A 21,783-nucleotide genomic window follows, 5' to 3' on the forward strand; every position below is an offset into this window, starting at 1 on the left:
ACTTCTTCACTTTGAGATGACTCCCATTTCTGTCACAAACACAAATGTATCACAAATGGTCACTCTGAAATTATCAGTGCTGAATCGCATACAAGACGGATGCACCGATAAAGCATGAATATCACTGACACGTTTGGCAGTGGTTAAGGCCACCAGCAAAACAGCCTTCCATTTCTGTTCCTGGATATAAGATTCCTCCTCCACTCCTCCTCTCCACAGTCTGGTCTAATTGGAAGAAAAACAGACAAATAAATGTCAGTAGTATAAATATTAAAATCTTACCTGTTGTAAGATGGCCACACGACGACCTCAGCCTCCCTCCTGACCCAGCCTGGACCGCTTGGCAGACTCTGGAACACAGGGCCTTCTGCATACCTCGAGTTCCCCCAAATATCCAAAACAGCCACACATACTGTAAGGCTCCTGTTTTCTTTTGACATTGACTACTTTTTGACATGTCTCCCATTTACTTCTGGCCTTTTCTGTGTTGGAAGCTCAAAAGAAAAGGGACAAGAGACATCAGAAGCATTGGTACAGGTTGGTGGACAGCACACAGGTTGTCATGGAGAAACATGGAGCACATGGGCCATGGTGCTTTGTCTTTTGAACTGGACACACAACAGTCCCACTTCAGGACCTCAGCAGCCCTATTTTGTATGACAACGTAGCTATAAGCTTCCTCCGCCACTCCTCTCACTCCGCTCGTTTTCTGCAGATTGGTGAACAGCACACAGGTCATCATGGAGAACGATGAAGAGAACACAGGCCATGGTGCTTTGTCTCTTGAGCTGGACACATGACAGTCCCACTTCAGGACCTTAGCAGCCCTCCTGACCCAGCCTGGACCTCGGGGTGAACTCTGGAAACACAAAGTCCTGTGCGTACATTGATTTCCCTCTGAATCCCCAAATGTCCAAAAGAACCGCACATACTGTAAGGATCATGTTTTCTTTTCACATTGGCTTCTTTGCTTTGACATGTCTTGCATTTCTGTGCCTATGAAAAAAGGCAATACAATACAATATACTTGGAGGAGGGACAAATACAATTCATAGTTGTGTCCAGTGTACCTGTACTTTGTATGACAATGTGGATATAAGCCTCCTCCTCCACTTCTTTTCTCCACAGTCTACACTCTAAAGTTCCATCTGACTGGAAGAAAAACAGACAAATAAATGTACTGTGCTTCAATAATTTAATACTATCAATATAAAAACTTACCTGTACTGTATATTTTTGTCGCTGACATTTTTCCCTTCCTCCTCTCTTTCTGCAGGATCACATCTCCCTGGTCTTGGACGCTCAAAACAAAAGAGAAAAATATTACATTTATCTATAAAGAAATGTGTTAATAATGAATCAACACTCACCATTTGGTCCAGTATATTTCTCATGTATTCCTTTGTTTAGATCCTAAACAGCAGTCATTCAAAGCTATAGGACTAAGCTCCGTAATTTTAATGTATTATTTTGTCCACACTTTTGGCCATGTGTATTCCATGCTTCTCCATGACAACATGTCTGCTGTCCACCAACCTGCAGGAAACGACTCTGATGTCTCCTGTATCCCTGAGTAACAGTCCCCGGAGCAACACTGAGCCAAAACAACACGTGAGGTAACTGATTTTCTAATGCTGGACACATGACAGTTCCACCTCAGGACCTCAGCAGCCCTTCTGACCCAGCCTGGACCTCGAGGTGGACTATGGGAACACAAGGTCCTGTGCGTACATTGATTTCCCTCTGAATCCCAAAATGTCCAAAAGAGCCACACATGCTGTAAAGATCTTGTTTTCTTTACACATTGGCTTCTTTGATTTGACATGTCCCCCATTTCTGTCCCTATGAAAAACAAACACAAATGTACAATGTCGTTGGAGGAGGGACAAATACAATTCATAGTTGTCTCCAGTGTACCTGTATTTTGTATGACAATATGGATATAAGCCTAGTCGTTCACTCCGCACAACCTGGACTCTATGCATCATGGGTCACTGAGGGTTATCATCAATGACAAGTCTCTCACTCATTACTGCCCTCTTTATGGTTTAGCTGGCTGGACATGACTGACAATGTACAGAAAACAGCATTAGTTAATATTTTTTTACAAAGCCATACGGGGAAACTTCCCTAGTAACGTTCTTAATATCAGGTGAGATAGTTATGGGCTCTGCTTTTCCCCAAGGTTACTTTTCACAGTGCCTCAGTGCACCCAAAGATTATTTCATATTTAATTCAATCAATTATTCAGTATTGAAATACAGATCAAATACTGAAAAATTTACTGGATCAGATATTGGTTTCATGATATTGGTCAAGTCGATATGCTGCTTGACCTTCCAGCTGATTTATTTAGACCATTTACAGGCACATTTTGGCATAGAATTTATCAGAATATTTTGATTTTTTATTCAAATGGAGTTGTTCAATCGTAATTTGAAGGATGGTGTTACAATGCACAGTTGTCTTTCTTGTGTAATAAATTAAATGTTTTAAAGAAATAAGTGCCATTTTCCTTGTGCACACTGATGTAAGCATGCGCATGTCTTCGTGTGTTCTATACGTCCATAAGCATACACGCACACAGTGTATAGATCTAACATACACAGGTTCAGTCCTGGTTCAGTCCTGGGGTCAGTCCTAGTTCAGTCCTGGTTTAGTCCTCCTGGTTCAGTCCTGGTTTAGTCCTCCTGGTTCAGTCCTGGTTCAGTCCTGGTTTAGTCCTGGTTCAGTCCTGGTTCAGTCCTGGGATTAGGGCTGTCGCGGTTAGGGAATTTCTCCTGCGGTGCGGTATAGCAGCTAAACAGTGAGATATGCGATGATATCGCACCCCCTCCCCCACCCCACATCCCCTGGAGTTACAATATTTCCAGCGGCTCTGAAAACTCTCTCTCCGATGATGCGCTTGTTGTGCAGATGCACATGTACCTTGGTTGTCGCGCAGATATAGCGTGTGTAGCGTGGGACATTTGGCTTTAGAACAAATGCCGCTGCATCTCTTCAGCTCTCACTGTGGCAGCTCTGGTCAGAGTCCTGCACCAGGTCAAGTACCGACTTAAGAGAGAGGGCCCCTAGCACGAGCACGCAGAGGAGGTGTCCGCAAAGCGTGATCGGCGACGGCCACACTTAACTCCGCGCAGTGCTGAGTTCTGCGCCGGTCCATTCACCTGCGGTCAACAGACGGTCTACGCAGGCGCACCTTAGTCCTGGTTTAGTCCTGGGTCATCACGGGCACGGACAAATGGAATAAATGGAATGTTAATGGGTCCAGGCGGGTGTGTGTCTCTAAAAATGGGCCCGTGCAGGACTCTGGGTCACGTTGGTCAAGTGCGGTGATTGCAGTGGCCCAACATCCACCGTGGTGGGCCTCCGTGTACCGCGGTGATTCATTTTTGTGGTTATTGCGGCAGCCTTACCTGGCATCAGTCCTGTTTAGTCCTAGTTCAGTCGTGGTTCTGTCCGTATGTGGTGCAAAAGTCCAGCAACTCAATCAATGTTTCTGCTGCTCAGTAAATGATGCCTGTGAAGTGATGCTGTATTTTTGACAGTCAAGTTGCGTCTGTGAATTCGTATTCGTACTGAAGAAATCATAATAAATTTTAATTTCGTGATTGTAATTCTTGATGTCAATTCGTTTTCTGATGGATAAAATACACACAATACATTTTATGTACAATTGGACTCATTCAAGAGTTTACGAATATTTTATGTTCAACTACAGCCAAATATGTGCGGATTTCCCAAATATTCATGGATTTCTATCCTATGCACACAAATATTTCTGAAGTTTCTTACTCCATACATAGAATAATTTGTGACGTGCTACCTCCTTGCTGTCAGCCTATTGTGACTTTTTTATTTTACCATTACAAAAAACAAAAGCTACCCTCAATAACGAGTTTATTTTACTTGTTTGTTTACTAGCATATTTCATTTGCATAACGGATTTGAAGAAGATGCCTGCCAGGATAGTTCTTCTCATGTGTGTGCATGCTCTTTACAGTGAAGGGTGTTGAGCGTCATGGTCAGAACTCCAGTGCCCAGTAAACAACAATAAGTACAAACCATCCATTATGCACCACTAACATCTTCATCTGTATCTAAAGTCTGTTTCTCTTCTGATTAAAACTGTTTTAATGCAAACTGAAATCTTGTGCAACATTTCCTGTTTATCAGGGACATGTTTGTCTTGAAGGTTTCATTTGAGTCTTTAAATGATTAAAGGTGATAATGCTTTGGTATAGCCTTTAACCTGGTCTTAAGCAGTGTTGCCTTGGTTCACTTTACTATGATTAACTCAAACCTTTGGCTAGTAGGGCATCCAGCTGGTCAATAGGTCAGGCTAGTCGGACACAATAAATATTTCTTATCTAATATGATTGTTTACAACAAAATAAGCCATAAAATAATTGAACTTAAAGGTAATATTTCAGTGTACTTTTGGACACTTTAGTTTTCTTTTGTCAAAAACAACAATAAACAAACTGTTTTGCCCTATATCCATTCTACACCATAGGTGTACTATGTAACTTTTCTGAAGAAAAGTATATGCCACCTGCTTCTTTCTGTGGTAATGATATTATTTGCCTGAAATGTTCCACAGCATAACATTAAAATAATCATCATTGCAAAGCAGTAATATCTGCATGATGCAAACAGGGGGCCAACCATTAGAAAAATGACACAGTGCACCTTTATGCTCCTGCAGTGAAAAATGTGCAACCCTGTTTAAATGTCATCATCAGAGTTGGATGATGCTCAGTGACTGGAAGATTTCCAAGGGTCAGAGGGCAAACACAGAGGGAACCCTTTTAAAGTTGGCTCATGTTTCGGGTTTAATAAGTTCACTGTGAGGATGACACTGCTGTTGTCCTCGACAATGCGGACTCGACCAGCACTTAATCTACAGGGATCAGACGGACTCCTGATTCTAAGAAGTAGCTCCACTAAAAATAAATCAGAGCTGCCAAATAAAGCATGGACTTAAATAATGTTGTTACACTGTGACACTACTTTACTAAATATAAACAAATGAGATGTCTGTGCCCATAATTTTGAACTGAATGTGGAACAGCTAAATTGAATCATAGTAAAATGTCCTCATCCATAGTCTGCACTTGAATGCCTCAAAATGCACCTAAGTGCCCAATTTTGATCTTGTTCCTTTTATGTATTTATTTTTTTCCTTTTTATCAGCCCATGACAGGAGGAGAAAGGGGGTCAAATGTTGTTTGATTCTATGTGGCCAGAGGAGACAAAAATGGCAGCTTCAGCTCATATTTCCTCTGCAGGTATTCTGATGGTGACTACTTGAAAGTGCAGTGTTTGGATTGAGGGCTATGGTACAACTCCCATTTGAGTTATGAATGGACCCTTGTCCAATTATCATTATCCAATTATTATGTGTCCTCAGAAGTTCAGTACCACTTTATAATAAGTGCACCTTAATAAAGCATAAACACAGAATTCATTCATAATGAAGGGTATTAATTAAGTAGGATTAGTAACAACTTAATTAAGGGGTTAGAGTATTAATTAAGTAGATACTAAGCCTAAATCATTCTTGATAAACTATTCATTATCAGTTGAGTCTTTGTACATGCTGTAGTGTATAAAGTGTGGCTATTATAAAATGTTACCATTAATTCTGACATAATTACAACTAAACACATGTTATTTATCAGTATACGAGGATTACGTGACTGTTACTATCAGTGTGCTACTATGTCCTGATTTAGGAGCAGGTATTTTTAAATCCTTTTTGGTTTGTGAAAGGCGGAGCTCTGATTGTTTAATGGGATTATTAAAGAGAACGTCAGTCTGCAGGGGGCACTGTGTATAAAAGAGAACTTCCACAGATACAGTCTACACACTCCTACCAAGCTGCTACACTATCACACAGGTAAGCATAACTATACTGTATGCCATGTATGTGAATGGGTAATATAACAATAGCAATATTTATTGTATGTATTTTATATTCAGTTTAGCAAGCTGCTTTTGATGTTTGTTTTGTTTCTTACAAACTACAACCTACTGTACAAAACAACTGTACAAAATTTGTGCATGTATGTTTGTAGAATGTATAAGACACTCAATAATATACTATACAACATATTCATGTTTGTATCTAATACCTAGTCACAGTGTTACTCCCAAGTATGGATAAATGCAGAAGATAGTGCTAGGAAGGGCATCTGATGTAAAGTACAGAGCAAGATAGGGAAGATCATTGGCTGTGGTGAACCCAGACAGGATATGCAAAAAGAAGAACAAAATACCTCTCAAAATGCCTTCAGGTTTAATTGTTTTTGTATAGTGAAATGTACACTGTCCCTCCTGAGTGTAAGCAGTAGTACTGGCTCTAATCCCATTACTCTGTTTCTCATTCACATAAAGCAGGGGTGGGCAATTATTTTTTTCCATGGGGCCACATGAAAAACTATTATATTATATAATAGAAAATATTATAATATAATATACATGGAGAGCCAGGTCAAAATGTTTAACTCAATTCTGCATAATATTAATTGTATTTCTTTATAAAAAGCAGTAAATAGCATTGTTTTGGCAAACTGATAAGACTGGTAAGGGTTTATGTTATGATTAAGCAATGAAAAAGTGAGGTTGCCTTCCAAAAAATGTCATTTAAAGAAACGCCTCTAAAATAAAAGCAATGCAGCTTTGATGCATGAGGTATAATTATAAAATGTTTATTTTGTAATTCCAAATTATCTTAAATGGGCCGGTCTGAGTCAACCAAATGTGTGTGGCCAGGGAGCTGTACAATGGCCGCGTCTGATGTAAAGTTTAAACCATTAGGGTCTTAAGAGATGTTCTCTGATTCTACAATAGATGAACAGACGCAAAAACAGCCCAGACCAGATCAAAACACGTTTAATCTGCACTGTTTTAGTCAAGAAGACATGCATGGCAGTAGCACTACAGCAATCCATGCTTCTATAATATTACCAGGACTCTGTATGCCCATTTGATACACAACGTATATGTGGTAGTTATTTGTGTAAAGTTAGCACAATTAGCTGTACACCTAATTAAAGTTAATGGATTGACCCCAGCTGGATCTGTGGTGCTGAATAGCTGAGTTAGCTTTAATTAGCTGCTTCCACTGTGAGTATAGTAACTCTGGTTAGTCTGGTTCTTAAGGCAACAATAAGTGTAACAATAAGAGACAACAATCAGTGTTTTACCACTACTGCCCCCATGCACTGACAATGAGACATTTGTTTTCTTCATAATTGAAGAAGTGATTATTACTGACTTAAACTGGACTTTACTTGCATGTGAATGACTCAGTGAATGTTTATAATTACTTTATCACTTCTGTCTACTACTGTCCTTTCAAATAAACTAAAAAGATTAGATTTGTCTTAGAATTTTTGTATTTTCTGTTCTGTTTTTCTTCAAATCAAATGTCTAATTACAATGGGAATTAAATTAATTAAAAAATACTTTCCTCAGCTGTAATTTTCACAGCAGCCTGTTGATCCGCATTAAAGAGCTATAGAGGGCTGCAGTGTGGACTTAAGAAGAATCTATTTAAACTCACTTTGGTCTGTGATCCTTTTAGCTGTCCTCACATAGTCCCCTCCCATACTGTCCTGACATATGAGGGGACTCATTTCTTAAAATTAAACAGTAAAAGGAAAAAAAACGGTAATTCACACTGTTTGACTTACTTGTGATTATTTGAATTGTTTTAGATAATTTCTGACCAATTTTAACTCAGACTGTAAATTATACTGTATATCAAAATGATCTGCCAGTGGTCAATCATTATTCAGCTCATAAATATTATTTAAACGTTTTCATCCACTTCCAAGTGCTGTGATGAGCAAAAGACACAGCTTTACTTAATGTATGAAAACGGTAAATACTCAAGACTAAAACAGCGTATGTGTGAGTTCCAATGTGTGCTAACTAATCTCCTCCAAAGTGCCTCACCTGCCATACCCTGAAAACAAAGACTTACCACAGTCTTTGAAATGCCAATGGTCTCTTAAGAGGATTGACTCTGAATGACTTTTTAATCACATCGTCTAACCTTTTGATAACCTTTGTTTTTATTTTTCTCCAACAGAAAAGTGCAACTCCTAATTCAGACATGTCCAAGTAAGTCTGTTTCCACAGTATACAGAGCTTTTTATTCATACTGATGAGGGAGGCCTGTGTTATGGACTGGTACTAAACCACTATATATATATATATGTCTGAAATAAAGGACAGGATATGTTGCATTAGAAGCAAATAACATTAGAAATCAATGTATTAATTTGTGATTGGTGCATAAATGGTGTCAAATACCTGGTACACTTTACAGCCAATGCAACAATTTTACAGTCAGTATAATACAAAATACACACAGTTTTCTTTCTCTTTTTTTTCTTTTAAAAAAAATTTAATGTACAGTATGTTTTCTGCTGGCGTATTGTATACTTTCATTTGTTTTGTTTTTTTTTTTTTTTTTTCAAGCTATTCCATTATAACTTTTGAATCATATTAGTAACATTATGCCATGAAGTTAGTCAACATACTAGCTAGGTAGGTAAGGTATTTAAAAGTATTATAAAGTACTGCCATTTCTGGTATTTGTATTCAATATGCCTTCTAAAAGATCTCAGGTTATCTAAGAGTTTCTCCACTCAGCACTGATTTTACTCAGAACTTAGATCGTATTTGCCTGTGTGTGCCCTTTTAAAACCTCACGTGGATTTACATAATTTATTTAGAGTTTGTTAATGTGTAATCGCTCAAGGCGTTGGTTCAAATGAATGTCTCAGAGGCTATTTAGGAGTTTTCGTTCACACACCACCTGGATGGGCCTTTGAATCCGGGTGAGATCAGAATAAGCTGCTCCTCTCTTAGCTCCTACTAAAAGGATCAAGTCAGATGAGGTATTAGTGATTAGCCTTCTGCTGCCCAGACACACTACTACAACTACTTTGCATCAAATTAATTTAAGTTTCTCTCTAGCAAAGGATTAGACATATTCACAGCCAATAAATGAATGTGTACATAATTAGTTTGAATCTGGGCAAAATTGTAATGTTTTACCTTTTATGTGAAATAACACATTTGATCATATAAAATTATGTGTTTCCAGAGTTTTCAAGAAGACCAGCAAGAATGGAGGGGTAAGTCTAGTCATTGTACATGCTTTTCTTTATGAATAACAAACCTATGTATTGAGTAAATAATGTAATCCATTGGCTGTAGTTAGTTGGTTTTAATAGAATTTTGCTCTTAACCTACAGCTCACCCTCTACCTGGGAAAGCGTGACTACGTGGACCACACAACATCTGTGGACAAAGTTGGTAAGTGGAGTTAATTCAGTCACAAATTCAAGTGCTGTATGTTTCTTATAAAATGTATTAACACTAATGTTTTACAGATGGTGTGGTTAAGATAGACCCTGCAGAGCTTGGAGACAGAAAAGGTAACAGTGACCCTTAAAAGTGGTATCCAGATCTATTCAGTTTTGAGCAAATTGCTTGACTATTGCTTAAAGTATTTGTAATAACAGATTTTCTTTTGGTTTTGGTTTTTCTTTTGGTTTGATATCCAAAACACAACAAATAAAAACTATGTTTCTTTATACACTATTTAAATAAATATTTCAGGATGAGGAACCTTGTCACTTAAAGGTCTTATATTATGCCAAATTGTCTCTTGTGAGGTTAAGGTATGTTATAATGCTGTAACCTCTTCAAAAATACACCCAGAGTTGTGTTTTGTTTCATTCACACATGACCTGTTACCCATGATTATTAGTGTGTCTACATATCTAAAGCTCAAAATGTGTTTTACATTCTGTTCAAGATAAAAGAATGAGAACTTTGCACATCAATTGCTTGAGAAGGGGGCGTTGAGGAGAGGGAGCAGCCCCGGAACATAGAGAAAAATCCCACACACCATCTTACTTGCAAATTGTGAGATTTATTAGGACAAACCAACCATTGCAACAACCCTGTTTGTCTGACGAAGGCCTAGTTGCACGGTTTGTCCTAATAATTCTCACAATTTGCAAGTAAGACCATATGCAGGACTTTTCTGTACCTTCTGTTCAAGAGAAATTTGCAATTCCTTGGCTGAAATCATCCAACTGATTCTAGTGAAGGTGTATGGAGTTTAAAAACATGTGGAGCACTTCCTGTATTTGAGTGTTTTCAGTTTAAGAAAAGAACTCAGCCTAAATATGCAGGGTTTGTGTGTTAAACATGTGTGAATGAAAGAGAGCACAAGTCTGGGTATATTTTTGATGAGGAAACAACATTATAAAGACCCTTTAATTGGGTCAGGATCTAATAACTTGATCATGTAAACATTATAGGGCTACTGATTGCTGTCATTTCATCTGACTATATGTTTCTTGTGTGCGTAGTCTTCTGCCAGCTGGCGTGTGCCTTTCGTTATGGCAGTGACGACCTGGATGTGATGGGCCTGTGCTTCAGGAAGGACATCTGGATCGAACACGTCCAGATCTACCCCCAGACATCCAAACCGGCTCAGACCCCCATGCACGACACCCTGTTGGCCAAGGCTGGGGACAACGCCTACGCCTTCACTTTTGAGGTATGTCAAATACTGTATGTATTAGAGATAGGCAACCACTGATGGTAACCAGTTTAAGTATTGTCAGTGTATGTACTATTAGGTGGATATTGACTTTTTCTTGTTTTCATTGGGTTAATTTTGTACGATAAAACTACTGCAACCAACAAATTTCTAGGCCTAATAAGGTTTGTTGTGAAGGGCCGTAACAATTAATCAAATTAAGTGTGACTAGTAACAATTTTAAAAGCATAATCATATATATCTGGACCATATAGACTCTCAAACATTTGGTTATAATTGTATTTTGCATCTCAAAGTATACGAGAAGTAATAATTTAACTAGCCATTTAAACAAAGAAATAATTACTGACAGGTCGACTACTAAAATCATTGTAAGTCGCAGCCCTGCAGTAGTCTAAATATGAAAGTGATCATTTTACAAGCAATTATTACCTTCTGTCTTTTTGTCACAGAATAATACAAACCCAAAAAATTGTTTATTTTGACAAAATTATTATTTTTTAAATGTCTGTTTCCAGATTCCCAACAACCTGCCGTGCTCAGTGTCCCTGCAGCCAGGACCTGATGACAATGGAAAGGTCTGAATTGTCTGAATTGCTAAAGTGAAATATGAGTTGTACAGTCTCAGCCCTGTTGCATTGCTCAGCTTTTGTTATTTGTAGGCCTGTGGTGTTGACTTTGAGGTCAAAGCCTACCTTGCCAAGGAAAAGGACAACCCTGATGAGAAAGTTGAGAAGAAGTAAATGATATTATATTTTGCACATATAACATATACATCATGTTTTCTACATCCAGCCATGAATTATGTTTGTTTTTTATTAATTATTCTACCAGAGACACAGCTCGCCTCATTATTCGTAAAATCCAGTATGCCCCCTCTCAGGTTGGCGCTGGGCCAAAATCTGAAATCTGCAAGAGCTTTATGATGTCCGACAAGCCTGTCCATCTAGAGGCCTCCCTACAGAAAGATGTAAGGATCTCATTCAACTATGAATCATAATCATAATAATGAATACAAAAAGCTACAGTTACTTTGGACACATAGTGCTCTGTATTGTATATTTACTCTTATTAATATATTATATTATATTATTTTTGTTAGCCCTACAGTTTAAACCTTCACAAACATTTTCTAACTTGTTTATGTTTAGTGAATGTTCATTTAAATATAACAAAACATATTTCATATTTCTTATAGCTCATTGCATATTCATAGTTTCAGAGTGATGAAAAGAGACCATAATAAATAATTAAAAGGAAAATGTTCAAACTTTTGAATGGTTGAAAGTCCTCAACATGCTAAAATCCTTGACGAAGAACATCTGTATCTGTGGTACAACTGTCTGGTAACTCACTGGATTTTGTGCTTGAACACAGCTCTACTTCCACGGTGAGAGCATCCCAATCAAAATCAAAATCAACAACGAGAGCAACAAAACTGTGAAGAAGTTCAAAATCACTGGTCAGTGTTCTGCATGGTACATTCATGAGGCCCATATATTTACAGGCTTATTTTACATTACAGTGATTCTAACTCAAACCCTCCTCTCTCTCCTACAGTGGAACAGTGCACAGACATCGTGCTGTACTGTGCCGACAAATACACCAAGACTGTTTACTGCCAAGAGTTTGCGTAAGTATCCAATTACACTACACGCAGGCACAGGTTAGTTTGTTAGCTGATGATTAGCATTTTAGAACATTTGTAAAATTAATATAGCCAGTTTATCCCTCAAGCTTCTGTTTGTATCACAATAGCACTTGTTTGGAGTAAATTTAAATATTTTTAGCAAAGTAAACATATCTCTTTCTCCCTTTTAAATCAGTTAACGGGACAATAGTGGACCTATGTATTCTGTTTGGGAAAATACTAATAATTATTCTAAGTAAGTTTCTAATACAGCAGTCAGCAACTCATCAACACAAAACTGCACAACAGGTAGTTCATAGTTCATACGAAGCCTAGCTCATCTGGAGATGGGTCCTGGCGCTGCACTGATCAAATGTAGAGAACAGTTTTCTCTACAGACACAATAAAACAGTTAGTGTACCTTATGTGTTTTTATGTACTGTATGGATAGAGCTGTTAATTTTATTTTATTTTTCAGTGAGACTGTGGACCCTACTGCCACCTACGACAACACTCTGTCCATTACACCTTTGCTCAGTGAAAACAAAGAGAAGAGAGGCCTGGCACTGGACGGTCGGCTTAAAGATGAAGATACCAACCTCGCCTCCACCACAATGTAAGAAAGATTCACTGATTGACAGGGGAATTTCTAATGTCAATGTTAATATAGTTGAAAACAAACCAAGATCTGATTTGTAACTTTTTATCTGTTCCACAGCCTGAAGACAAACATTGAGAAGGAAGTGCTGGGAATCCTGGTCTCCTACAAGATCAAGATCAACCTGATGGTGGCTGGAGGAGGGTAAATACTACGAAATAGTTGAATTAACAAGAAAAATAAAATAAAAATAATACATTTTAATAAAAATAATACATTCTTTCCCTCTTCTTATGAACTTGTCTAGCCTGCTGGGAGGCCTTACTGCCAGGTGAGTTAAATATTAAGTTAACTTAAAGCCAGTATAACATATTTACTTTCCATTATTTGAATAATTCTTTTTCTAATATATTTTTGTGTCTTTATTTAGTGATGTCACAGTTGAGCTGCCGTTGATGCTTATGCACCCCAAGCCTGAGGGTAAACATAAATACATATGCTAAAAACAGAATCATTATTATACTATATTTTTTATGTGCCATAAATTTATATTTTATCTTTTGTACCTCAACAGAGTAAACACCTCAATATTGTAAGTATAATTTGACTGACTAAAATACACAATAAAAAATGAATAAAATATGATAACAATGTTTATTCTCTTTTTGTTACAGTGACAAAGACAACCAGTCCTTTAGTCCAGGTGTGTTTGAATTAAAAATAAATAAATAAATATGTTTTTATTTATTTTTATTTATTTCCATTTTGTTTGACAAAGAGTGAGTTGCAGGTGGAGAGTGGAGAGAAAAGAACAAGAAGAGACAAGACTGAGCCATGAAATGCACAGATGCACCTAAACATTCCCCATCATCCCCATGTTGTAACATCACTTCTCTGGACACATTGTTACGTTTTCTGTATTGTTGAATATAGCTGTCAGATCAGTGTAGACACAGGCCTGTCATAAACACACCACTGTGTTATTAGTGTAAGAGAGCATTCTCAGAACTGTTCACTTTTCCTTCTCCTAGTGTTGTGAAAATGATTTTGATTCCCACTGTGAAAAACACAATAAATTAAGAAAAATAAAAACAATGATTGTGACTTTTTATCCCATTATTTAATATTCCTTAGCGATTTCATCCATAAGGTTAAGGGCTGTGTACCAAAGAGAATGAAAACCATCCCATAATCTTTACAGGAGAGGCAAGACTCTATGTACAAAATAAGAAAATGTATACCCACTTTATCCATAGGTTTCAGAATGGTGAGAAATTAGGATTAGAATTAAATATATCGTTTGATATAAAAAAAAGTCTGATCGGTAATATGCTTGTAATATTATTGACAACCCAGACCCAGCCAAAAATCTTCAAAATGCTGCATATAACATGAAGCTGAAACCCGTGAATATTCTTTTTTTGAAAAGATGCAACATCAGTTTTAATTGTTTTGTTTGTATAAAATGTGATAAAAGAAAGAGATAAAATTTACCAAATGCTTAAAGAAACTCTTATTCCTTTATGTATGATATGCCATTTTGCAATTAAATTACCCTTTTGGAGGATAATAAGTAAAACACATACACAGTAATAGTATTAGTTTGGAACAGCAGAGGGCAGCACTGACTGAAAGCTGTTTTCTGTCAAAACGAAGAAGGCTTTTGCTCTGACGTCATCGCGCAAAACGTGCCTCACAGCAGCAGCAACATGGCTCTGAATGGAGGTTTGTAAACTTTTATTGCAATTAAACCATTTTCCTAAACCTCTTCTTTCATATTTATGTTATTTCTACCACCCCACGTATGTTTATTAAAATGGTACGTAAGGTAAAATGGGTCTGAACAGCAGTATGTTTGTGAAATTATTGACAGCGTGAGCAGAGCGTTAGCATTATTAGCATGCTCACAGTATCACCGATAAAAAGCTGTATAACTGTATTTTATCATTATAAGTAAAATACGAAGTGAGCGCAGTAATGCACAGTGTGTCGTTATATTCGACATACTCAGTGTAGCAACTTAACTGTTTTACGCTGTGCATGCATGTCTGGTAATAATATGGACTGTGTTTGAATAATTGTGCAGATGATGAGGACTTTGAGTGGGAACCTCCGTCTGAAGCCGACATGAAGGTGATCCAGGCGCGCAGAGAGAGACAGGACAAAATAAGTAAACTGATGGGAGACTACCTGCTCAAAGGATACAAGATGCTGGGGGAATGCTGCGACACTTGTGGGGTGAGAGACAGACTGGGGCTTTTGGGTAGTAGTGCGGGTTAATTTAGTCTTCAAATAAATGTTTGCTAAAATCATTATGCCACCAAGGAGTAGGTTGAGTAGTTAGGTTGTATAGAAGAATTCCCTTGATAAACAACAAAACTTCAATATAAACTGCTAACCTTGTTGTATAAATCTATACAGATGCACAAATGCATGGATTTGTTCTTATGCCGCTTTCTATTGAATGTCCATAGACAATATATCCGAGTCAGTTCTCTCAACATCCATTGTAAATGTATTCCATTGCTACTGTTTAATGCCCAACCGACTCAGTCTGCACCAAATAGGCCGAGTTTGTGTTTCAGAACCCCAATTTGATTGGCCATTCCGTTGCACTTTCTTGAGGTGGAGGTCAGTTTTCCCTGAGTCCTGAGCACAACAGAATGCGCCAATAGTTCGGTCTTCTTCCATATGTATGCAAAACTAATTCAAATAACAATATTTACCAGATATTTGCAACTGTTGCTCTTTTGTAGCCATACCAGCTTGTCAAAGCCTGATCCCGTCAGATCTCAGAAGCTAAGCAAGGCCTGGCCTGGTTAGTACTTGGATGGAAGACCACTGGGAATTCCATGTGCCACAAGGGGGCACCAGTAGCAAAAACTGTCATTGTGTCCTTAGGCAAGACACTTTGCCTAGTATGAAAGTGCTGTGTGCATGAGTGATGGTGGTGGTTGGAGGGGCCAAAGATGCAGATTGGCAGCCTCACTTCCATCAGTCTGCCTCAGGGCAGCTGTGACTACAATACTAGCATGCCACCTCCAGGTATGGAGTGAATGAATAATGAGCTGTAAAGCGTCTGAGTGTCCAGAAAAGCGCTATATAAAACTGGTGCATTATTATTATTATTATTTTGTCTTGTATACAGATTTTTCAAAAAGGATGGATTGAACTGTCGTCATTCCATCATTTTCACAAATGAAAAAAAATCACAGATTCACATCTTAAAAATGAACATGCATCTGCTCTATTTCAGACTATACTTCTGCAGGACAGGCAACAGAAGAACTACTGTGTTTCTTGTCAAGAGCTGGACTCTGATATTGACAAGGATAATCCTGGTGAGAATACACTCCCTTATAACATATTAATGACTAAGCAGTACAACTCATGTATTACTCAGGTCTCCTCCCTTTCTTTGTTTTCAGCTCTTAATGCCCAGGCAGCACTGTCCCAGGTGAGAGAAAGGCAGTTAGCATCCCAATCCCCGGCGCCGCCCCAGACACCTGAGGCCAACAGCACCTCGTCAATCCCTCAGCCACGTCCCGAGCACTGTGAGGGGGCCGCTGCTGGAGGGAGAGCTGCCTTACCTCCTGCTCCTGTCCCGCCCGTGCCCACTCTCTCCACCCCTCCTTCAGCTCCTGTCCTGGCTCCCACTCGCCCAGCAGTCATCCCACAGAACACAGCCCTGCGACCCGTGGTGCAGGACGCAGAGGAAGCTGTTCTCACTAAACTGCGCTGGGCCACCAACCAGCTCCAGACTTCAGCATCACTCGAGACCAGTATCCAGCTTTGCAGCCTCATCTCTAGCTGTGCAAACTCACTGCGCACGCTTCGAGAGCTCAGCCAGTGACCACTATGGACTGAAAGAAAAATGCTCTTTCTATTTGTCACTGTCATTCAAATAGTGACTGCTTTGTGGACTGATTTAGATGCATAGGGAATGGCTGAATATGAAAATTAGTATGTATGCCTGAAGTGCAGTTTGCTTGGCATTTACCATGAATCCACTGCACTATGACTACCCCAAATTGTACTCATTGAATTACAATTATTACATCAGCTTAATTCAACTGCCCCACCACCCCTGCAGAAGTTTAGAGTTAATTTGATCTTGAATCTTGTTTGATACTTCCATTCTGCAGTTGTTGGTAAAGCCTTATCCTAATTAACAGCTCATACAGAATGTAATATACAACCTTGATTCATTTGCCCATGTAATTATAAAGCAAGTATCAAAATGTGTCAAAATATGATTTAATATTGACAAGTCAGGAAGATTGAATATTAAGGGATTCAAGCTTCCTAAAGTAGAATTGCACTTCTGAACAGCTGATATTTGTAATGATATCTTCATTTTGTTCTTTCCACCACAACCCTATCATTTCGCAACTTGAAAAACATGTTACAACAACTGATACAGTACGACATAATGGACCTATACATTGTGCATTGTTATTACATAGTACTCAATAAAACTGACGTAAGGATATTGCCTTGATCAAGCAAACAGAAATTAATAAATTAATATTAAATGTTATGTTATGTTTTATTGACCTAGCATAACCTATTCAATGTTATTCCTGAAGTTCATCCTGTTTACTTATGACTCAATTTTGATTTGTATTGTAAATAAACTGCATACATTTCCTTTGCATAAGGATATTGCTGAATGATGTGGGTAAGACCATTATTTCTCTTCACCTTTATAAACGTTAGAGCACATGTTCTCACAATTTGTTACCTTCGCCAAGGAGGTTATGTTTTTGCCGGCGTTTGTCTGTTTGTTTGTCTGTTAGCAACATAACTCAAAAAGTTATGGACCGATTTTGATGAAATTTTCAGGATTTGTTGGAAATGTGAAAAGGAAGGACTGATTTCATTTTGGGGGTGATCCGGATGAAATCCTGGATTCTGGATCACTTTGAAATTTTAGTTAACATTGTGGTAAATGGGGCCAAAAATTATGTTTCTCAATATCTCTTTTAATTATTGACCAAACCCCATGAAATTTGACTCAGGGATGGACAATCAGATCCTCTTTCATATTCCAAATTGAAAGATACAAGACAAATATTTATGGAAAACACAATTAATATGAGGGGGACTGTAGTCCTTGGTGGAGGTCTGCACTCTCAGTGCTTTTCTAGTTCTTAATAGGTTGATGAGGTTTGCAAAAAATTCAGGAGGCTATTGTAAATGATTGATGTGATAATGTGATTGTAATTAATTAGAAAAGAATTGCAATGTATTATATTGAGATCGTGCAATACTTTTAAGGTGGGACAGAAACGTCTAAAAAGTAACTACAGTCAAAAGACACATCTCCTTGACGTTTTCCATATGGTCCCCAGTCTACTGTACAGGGGCGTGGTGCGTTCAGTGTTGGGCGGAGCTAAGAAAGTCAGACACAAAGGAAGGCAAAGGAAGCAAAACAAAGCCAGGAAGACTCATATAAACAAAACATGTTATACATTCACTGACTAAACTACAGAAATATTCGCCTGTATGCGGTAAACGCGTTAAATCAGCTTACAGCAGTCAGCTCCTCGGGATGAACGGGAACTGTCCAGCGGCGGGCGGTGTGTTGTCGCTGGAGGGGCTACCGCCGCTGCCCAAAGGCCTCAGCGGGATCCTGAACTCCAGCGGCGGCTCGTGGAGGGACATGGAGCGGGTACACGCCAAGAGGGCCCGTATCCAAGCTGACATGTCCCGGAGCGGCACCGAGGCAGCACGACAACCACCGGGGAAGCGAGGAGGGCTGGACGCAGCGCTGGCTCTGCTTCGGAAAGAAATGGTAAACTGCACAGCATGAATACAAGTGTGTTCATAGTACAGTAGGTCTATGACTCCAAAGCTCTTTTGAAATCTGATTGGACTTAAGTTTGGCAATGTTCTATCTATGTAAGCGTGTTTTCTATTGTCTTTTGTCTACAGCTACAACTTTTGTTCACAACTATTTGTTATGAATGACACTGCGCCAAAATACTTGCAGTTTTAAAGTAGGTCACCCCTGGATTATTTAGGTCACTGATATCATTGATAGTCTCTCTCACTTGATCAGTTATGATGTTATAACTTATTTGCATTCTACTTGGCTAATGTTTTATTTCAAATGTTACTTTAATTTATTTATTCAGAGTTACCAAACAGGAAAAAAAAAAGAATGATGGACAATGGACGTTCCTACGACTTGTAAGTGACAGGTGGATTTAACCAGTAACAAAGAGGTTCAAACTCCCAATACAAGAAGATGGATACAATTAATCCTTAGATTGTAGCAATACCAGCTTGTCAAAGCCTGATCCTGTCAGATCTCAGAAGCTAAGCAAGGCCAAGTCTGGGTAGTATTTGGATGGGAGACTGCTGGGAAAATAAGTCGTTGTGTCCTTAGGCACCTCACCAACATTGCCTAGTATAAAAGTGGAGAGTGTGTGAGTGTTGTGATGGTGATTGTTGGAGGGGCAAATGGTGCAGATTGGCAGCCTCGCTTCCAACAGTCTGTAGTTACAATAGTAGTGGAGAGAATGAATAATCCTCTGTAAAGCGTGTTAATTAGTATTATTATTTAAACAATGTGAAGCTAATAAGTAATGCTAATCTTTAAATTGACCATAAAATTGTGACTTTATTTGATGATTTTTCTCTCTCTCTCTTGTCCTCAGGTAGGTCTGCGTCAGTTGGACATGTCTCTCCTTTGTCAACTCTGGTCCCTTCACGAGTCCATCCAGGAGTACAAGGGCTCCTCTCTGCTTCACGAGGGCTCGTTTAGCACCGAAAACGTATACTCAGATGACGAGGAAGAGGAGGGAGGAGAGGAGGAAGAAGAGCTGACCCAACCTACCCCCACCACACCTCTGTCTCTACCCCCTCTCAGCCATAACTCTCGGGACCAGTGGATAAAAGACTCCTTCAAAATACCATGAAGTTTAAACTCAAATATGCTCAAGAAATATGCTCCATACAATCAACACCATTTATTTTTTTATATCTAAATGTAAAGCTTTAATGAGTATTTTATGTCTCATTTATCAAACTCCATATTCTGAGCATGTGCCTTCACCTTTTTAGACAACTGAATGTAGGCAGTTATACAGTATTTTGTTTTCAGGGACCAACATGTCAAATTGATGGTTTATGTTACTTTGATTAACTTAATTCATTCACATGTTTTAGGTGGGTTGGACAAAACTTTTAGATAATAACATGTGCACTTCAACATTTAAAAGTTCACTACAATGTTGTGCCATCATGAGCTGTTTTTACAAAATATTTTAATTTCACATTCTTTAAACACATTTTCTTTATTTTATTAAAAACAATGTTGCGAAGTCCCATTTGTGGATCACAGTTTTAAGAAAAGACAACACTAGACCTCATGTTTTTTATTAACTATTTTTTAACTCAACTTTTGGCAATCACAAATAAAATATACATTGACTAAATATGGAAACTTGTTCAGACATTTTGCTGTTGATTAATCTTGCATAAGTAGAGGTAATGTCAGTTACATACATTTAAACTCGGGCTAGGACAAGTCTAACCAGATTTGACAATCGTTTTTATTTAATTTGCATTGTAAACTTGCAGGCACTTGCTGACTTGGTTTGGATCCTAAATTAATTTTGACTTGCAACATCTTGCAACAAAGCTTGTTTTTTCCACTTTCAATTAATATATTTTCTTTTCCAAACCAATATTCAAACATGTCTTCTTTTTTATTTGATAGAAGTATTTATCTAGTCTTATTTAACTTAGGGGAGTAGCCAATGCATTTTATGTTTTCTTTCTATTATCTCTTGGGAGCTAAAAGTAGGTCACTGAAAAGGTTAACCACCAGACAGTTGTACTTTTTTCTTTACTTAAACCTGTTTTTATTTTTTTTTACTTAGAATTATGTGTTGTACAAATCTGCACAACTACAGAAAAACAACAAATCCCTCATTATCATCAAAATAACATTTATTAACCAAATCAAAAGCTGATGTTCCCCATTCTGACCAATAGAGGGACACGCTGCCTATACTCTTGTACAGTCTTGCCCCTCTCTCATGCCTCTCTCATTCACTACTGCCTTTTATTTTACCCGTCTGTTAGTAGGCGTCTGGGTAAAACCATTTGTCCCAGAGGGGAGCAGGCGCCCAGGACAGTGACGTGTGCAAAGAAAGTCCCATGTCCTATATTTAACCCTTAGATGTTGTGGATATAGTTAGTGTCTCAGCATTGGAGTGAGGTCTAGCGAACATTTGGACTCCTCATCATAACATAGGCCTCAGGCTCAGGTTATAAAGTAAACAAATCCTTCAAACACTCTTTATGTCAATACACACATCTATCCAGGTCTGTGGGCGTTAAATGAGCTTGTCTCTACCTGCTTGTCTCTCTGGAGATATTATTACTTTCTGTGATGTTCCGACATTTACCATTTCTATCTGGCATCAATTACAGAGCTTTTACTTTCTACAATAACATGTAAGCTTGAGCGGAATCGCCTCTCATCTGTTCTGTACTGTAACTAGATAAGTCTAATGCTATATTGTGGAACATTACAGGCAAAATAATACCTCCATGGAGACTCTTCACCAGAAAACCTTTAGTGTAAGACATTCAAGTAGTAGTCAGTAAATCAGTAGTTGTTAAGCTTAAATCTATATCATAACGTATAATTTTGCAATTTTAGTTATGTGCATTTTTGATTTGAAACAAAAAAGTATCTTGCAGTCTTATCAGTTGTATGCTCACTTTGGAACCGACAATCTTTATTTCAGTGTTACCCATTCTTTTAATTGCAGCAAACATAATGAAGCAGCATCTCAATATTATGAGCTTGTTATAGGAGGAAGTGTGAGTAGCCTAGATCTTCTCGTGGAGGTTGAAACTAGACTACCTCTGAGTCATGACTACGACCTCCAGCTGCTCCCGTCCGTCCATCGCTCCAAGACTAAAAATACTCTCTCC

The 21,783-nt window shown here is 38.3% G+C and overlaps 3 protein-coding genes and 1 pseudogene across 4 annotated transcripts; all 4 read left to right on the forward strand.

Moving 5' to 3' along the window:
* Positions 1–1,554: 1,554 nt before the first annotated feature.
* Positions 1,555–13,404, forward strand: arr3a (arrestin 3a, retinal (X-arrestin)). Its single transcript, XM_020920085.2, has 15 exons — positions 1,555–1,573; positions 9,127–9,155; positions 9,276–9,336; positions 9,414–9,458; positions 10,404–10,594; positions 11,116–11,175; positions 11,260–11,336; positions 11,432–11,567; positions 11,975–12,059; positions 12,158–12,230; positions 12,706–12,843; positions 12,946–13,029; positions 13,133–13,156; positions 13,256–13,305; positions 13,400–13,404. Exons 1-15 carry the CDS (start codon positions 1,555–1,557, stop codon positions 13,402–13,404), a joined length of 1,077 nt encoding a protein of 358 aa, XP_020775744.2.
* A 1,071-nt stretch (positions 13,405–14,475) lies between these two features.
* On the forward strand, positions 14,476–17,498 carry znrd2 (zinc ribbon domain containing 2). Its single transcript, XM_020920097.2, has 4 exons — positions 14,476–14,550; positions 14,912–15,063; positions 16,082–16,166; positions 16,254–17,498. Exons 1-4 carry the CDS (start codon positions 14,535–14,537, stop codon positions 16,676–16,678), a joined length of 678 nt encoding a protein of 225 aa, XP_020775756.1. The 5' UTR covers positions 14,476–14,534; the 3' UTR covers positions 16,679–17,498.
* LOC129407555 (5S ribosomal RNA) lies at positions 15,574–15,691 on the forward strand (annotated as a pseudogene).
* Positions 17,499–18,234: 736 nt separating the features above from the next.
* Positions 18,235–20,281, forward strand: fam89b (family with sequence similarity 89 member B). 2 transcript variants are annotated; one of them, XM_020920100.2, is made up of 2 exons: positions 18,235–18,622; positions 19,491–20,281. In XM_020920100.2, the coding sequence occupies exons 1-2, from the start codon at positions 18,380–18,382 to the stop codon at positions 19,749–19,751; spliced, it is 504 nt and encodes a 167-aa protein (XP_020775759.1). In that variant the 5' UTR covers positions 18,235–18,379; the 3' UTR covers positions 19,752–20,281. The 2 variants fall into 2 exon arrangements, with proteins under 2 accessions (XP_020775759.1, XP_055004570.1); XM_055148595.1 differs by having other exon boundaries at positions 19,495–20,281.
* Positions 20,282–21,783: the final 1,502 nt, after the last annotated feature.

This window comes from Boleophthalmus pectinirostris, unplaced genomic scaffold (genome assembly GCF_026225935.1).
Source record: "Boleophthalmus pectinirostris isolate CB_2022bp ecotype Guang Dong unplaced genomic scaffold, ASM2622593v1 HiC_scaffold_12, whole genome shotgun sequence".
In the NCBI taxonomy this organism is placed as follows: Eukaryota; Metazoa; Chordata; class Actinopteri; order Gobiiformes; family Gobiidae; genus Boleophthalmus; species Boleophthalmus pectinirostris.

Excerpts from the sequence above, each read along its gene's own strand:
- arr3a (XM_020920085.2), top strand. Across the intron at positions 12,844-12,945 it reads AACCTCGCCTCCACCACAAT|CCTGAAGACAAACATTGAGA; the intron begins GTAAGAAAGATT and ends TCTGTTCCACAG. Across the intron at positions 13,030-13,132 it reads CTGATGGTGGCTGGAGGAGG|CCTGCTGGGAGGCCTTACTG; the intron begins GTAAATACTACG and ends GAACTTGTCTAG.
- znrd2 (XM_020920097.2), top strand. Across the intron at positions 15,064-16,081 it reads AATGCTGCGACACTTGTGGG|ACTATACTTCTGCAGGACAG; the intron begins GTGAGAGACAGA and ends GCTCTATTTCAG. Across the intron at positions 16,167-16,253 it reads TATTGACAAGGATAATCCTG|CTCTTAATGCCCAGGCAGCA; the intron begins GTGAGAATACAC and ends CTTTGTTTTCAG.
- fam89b (XM_020920100.2), top strand. The coding sequence starts at position 18,380 with ATGAACGGGAACTGTCCAGCGGCGGGCGGTGTGTTGTCGCTGGAGGGG. Across the intron at positions 18,623-19,490 it reads CTCTGCTTCGGAAAGAAATG|GTAGGTCTGCGTCAGTTGGA; the intron begins GTAAACTGCACA and ends TCTTGTCCTCAG.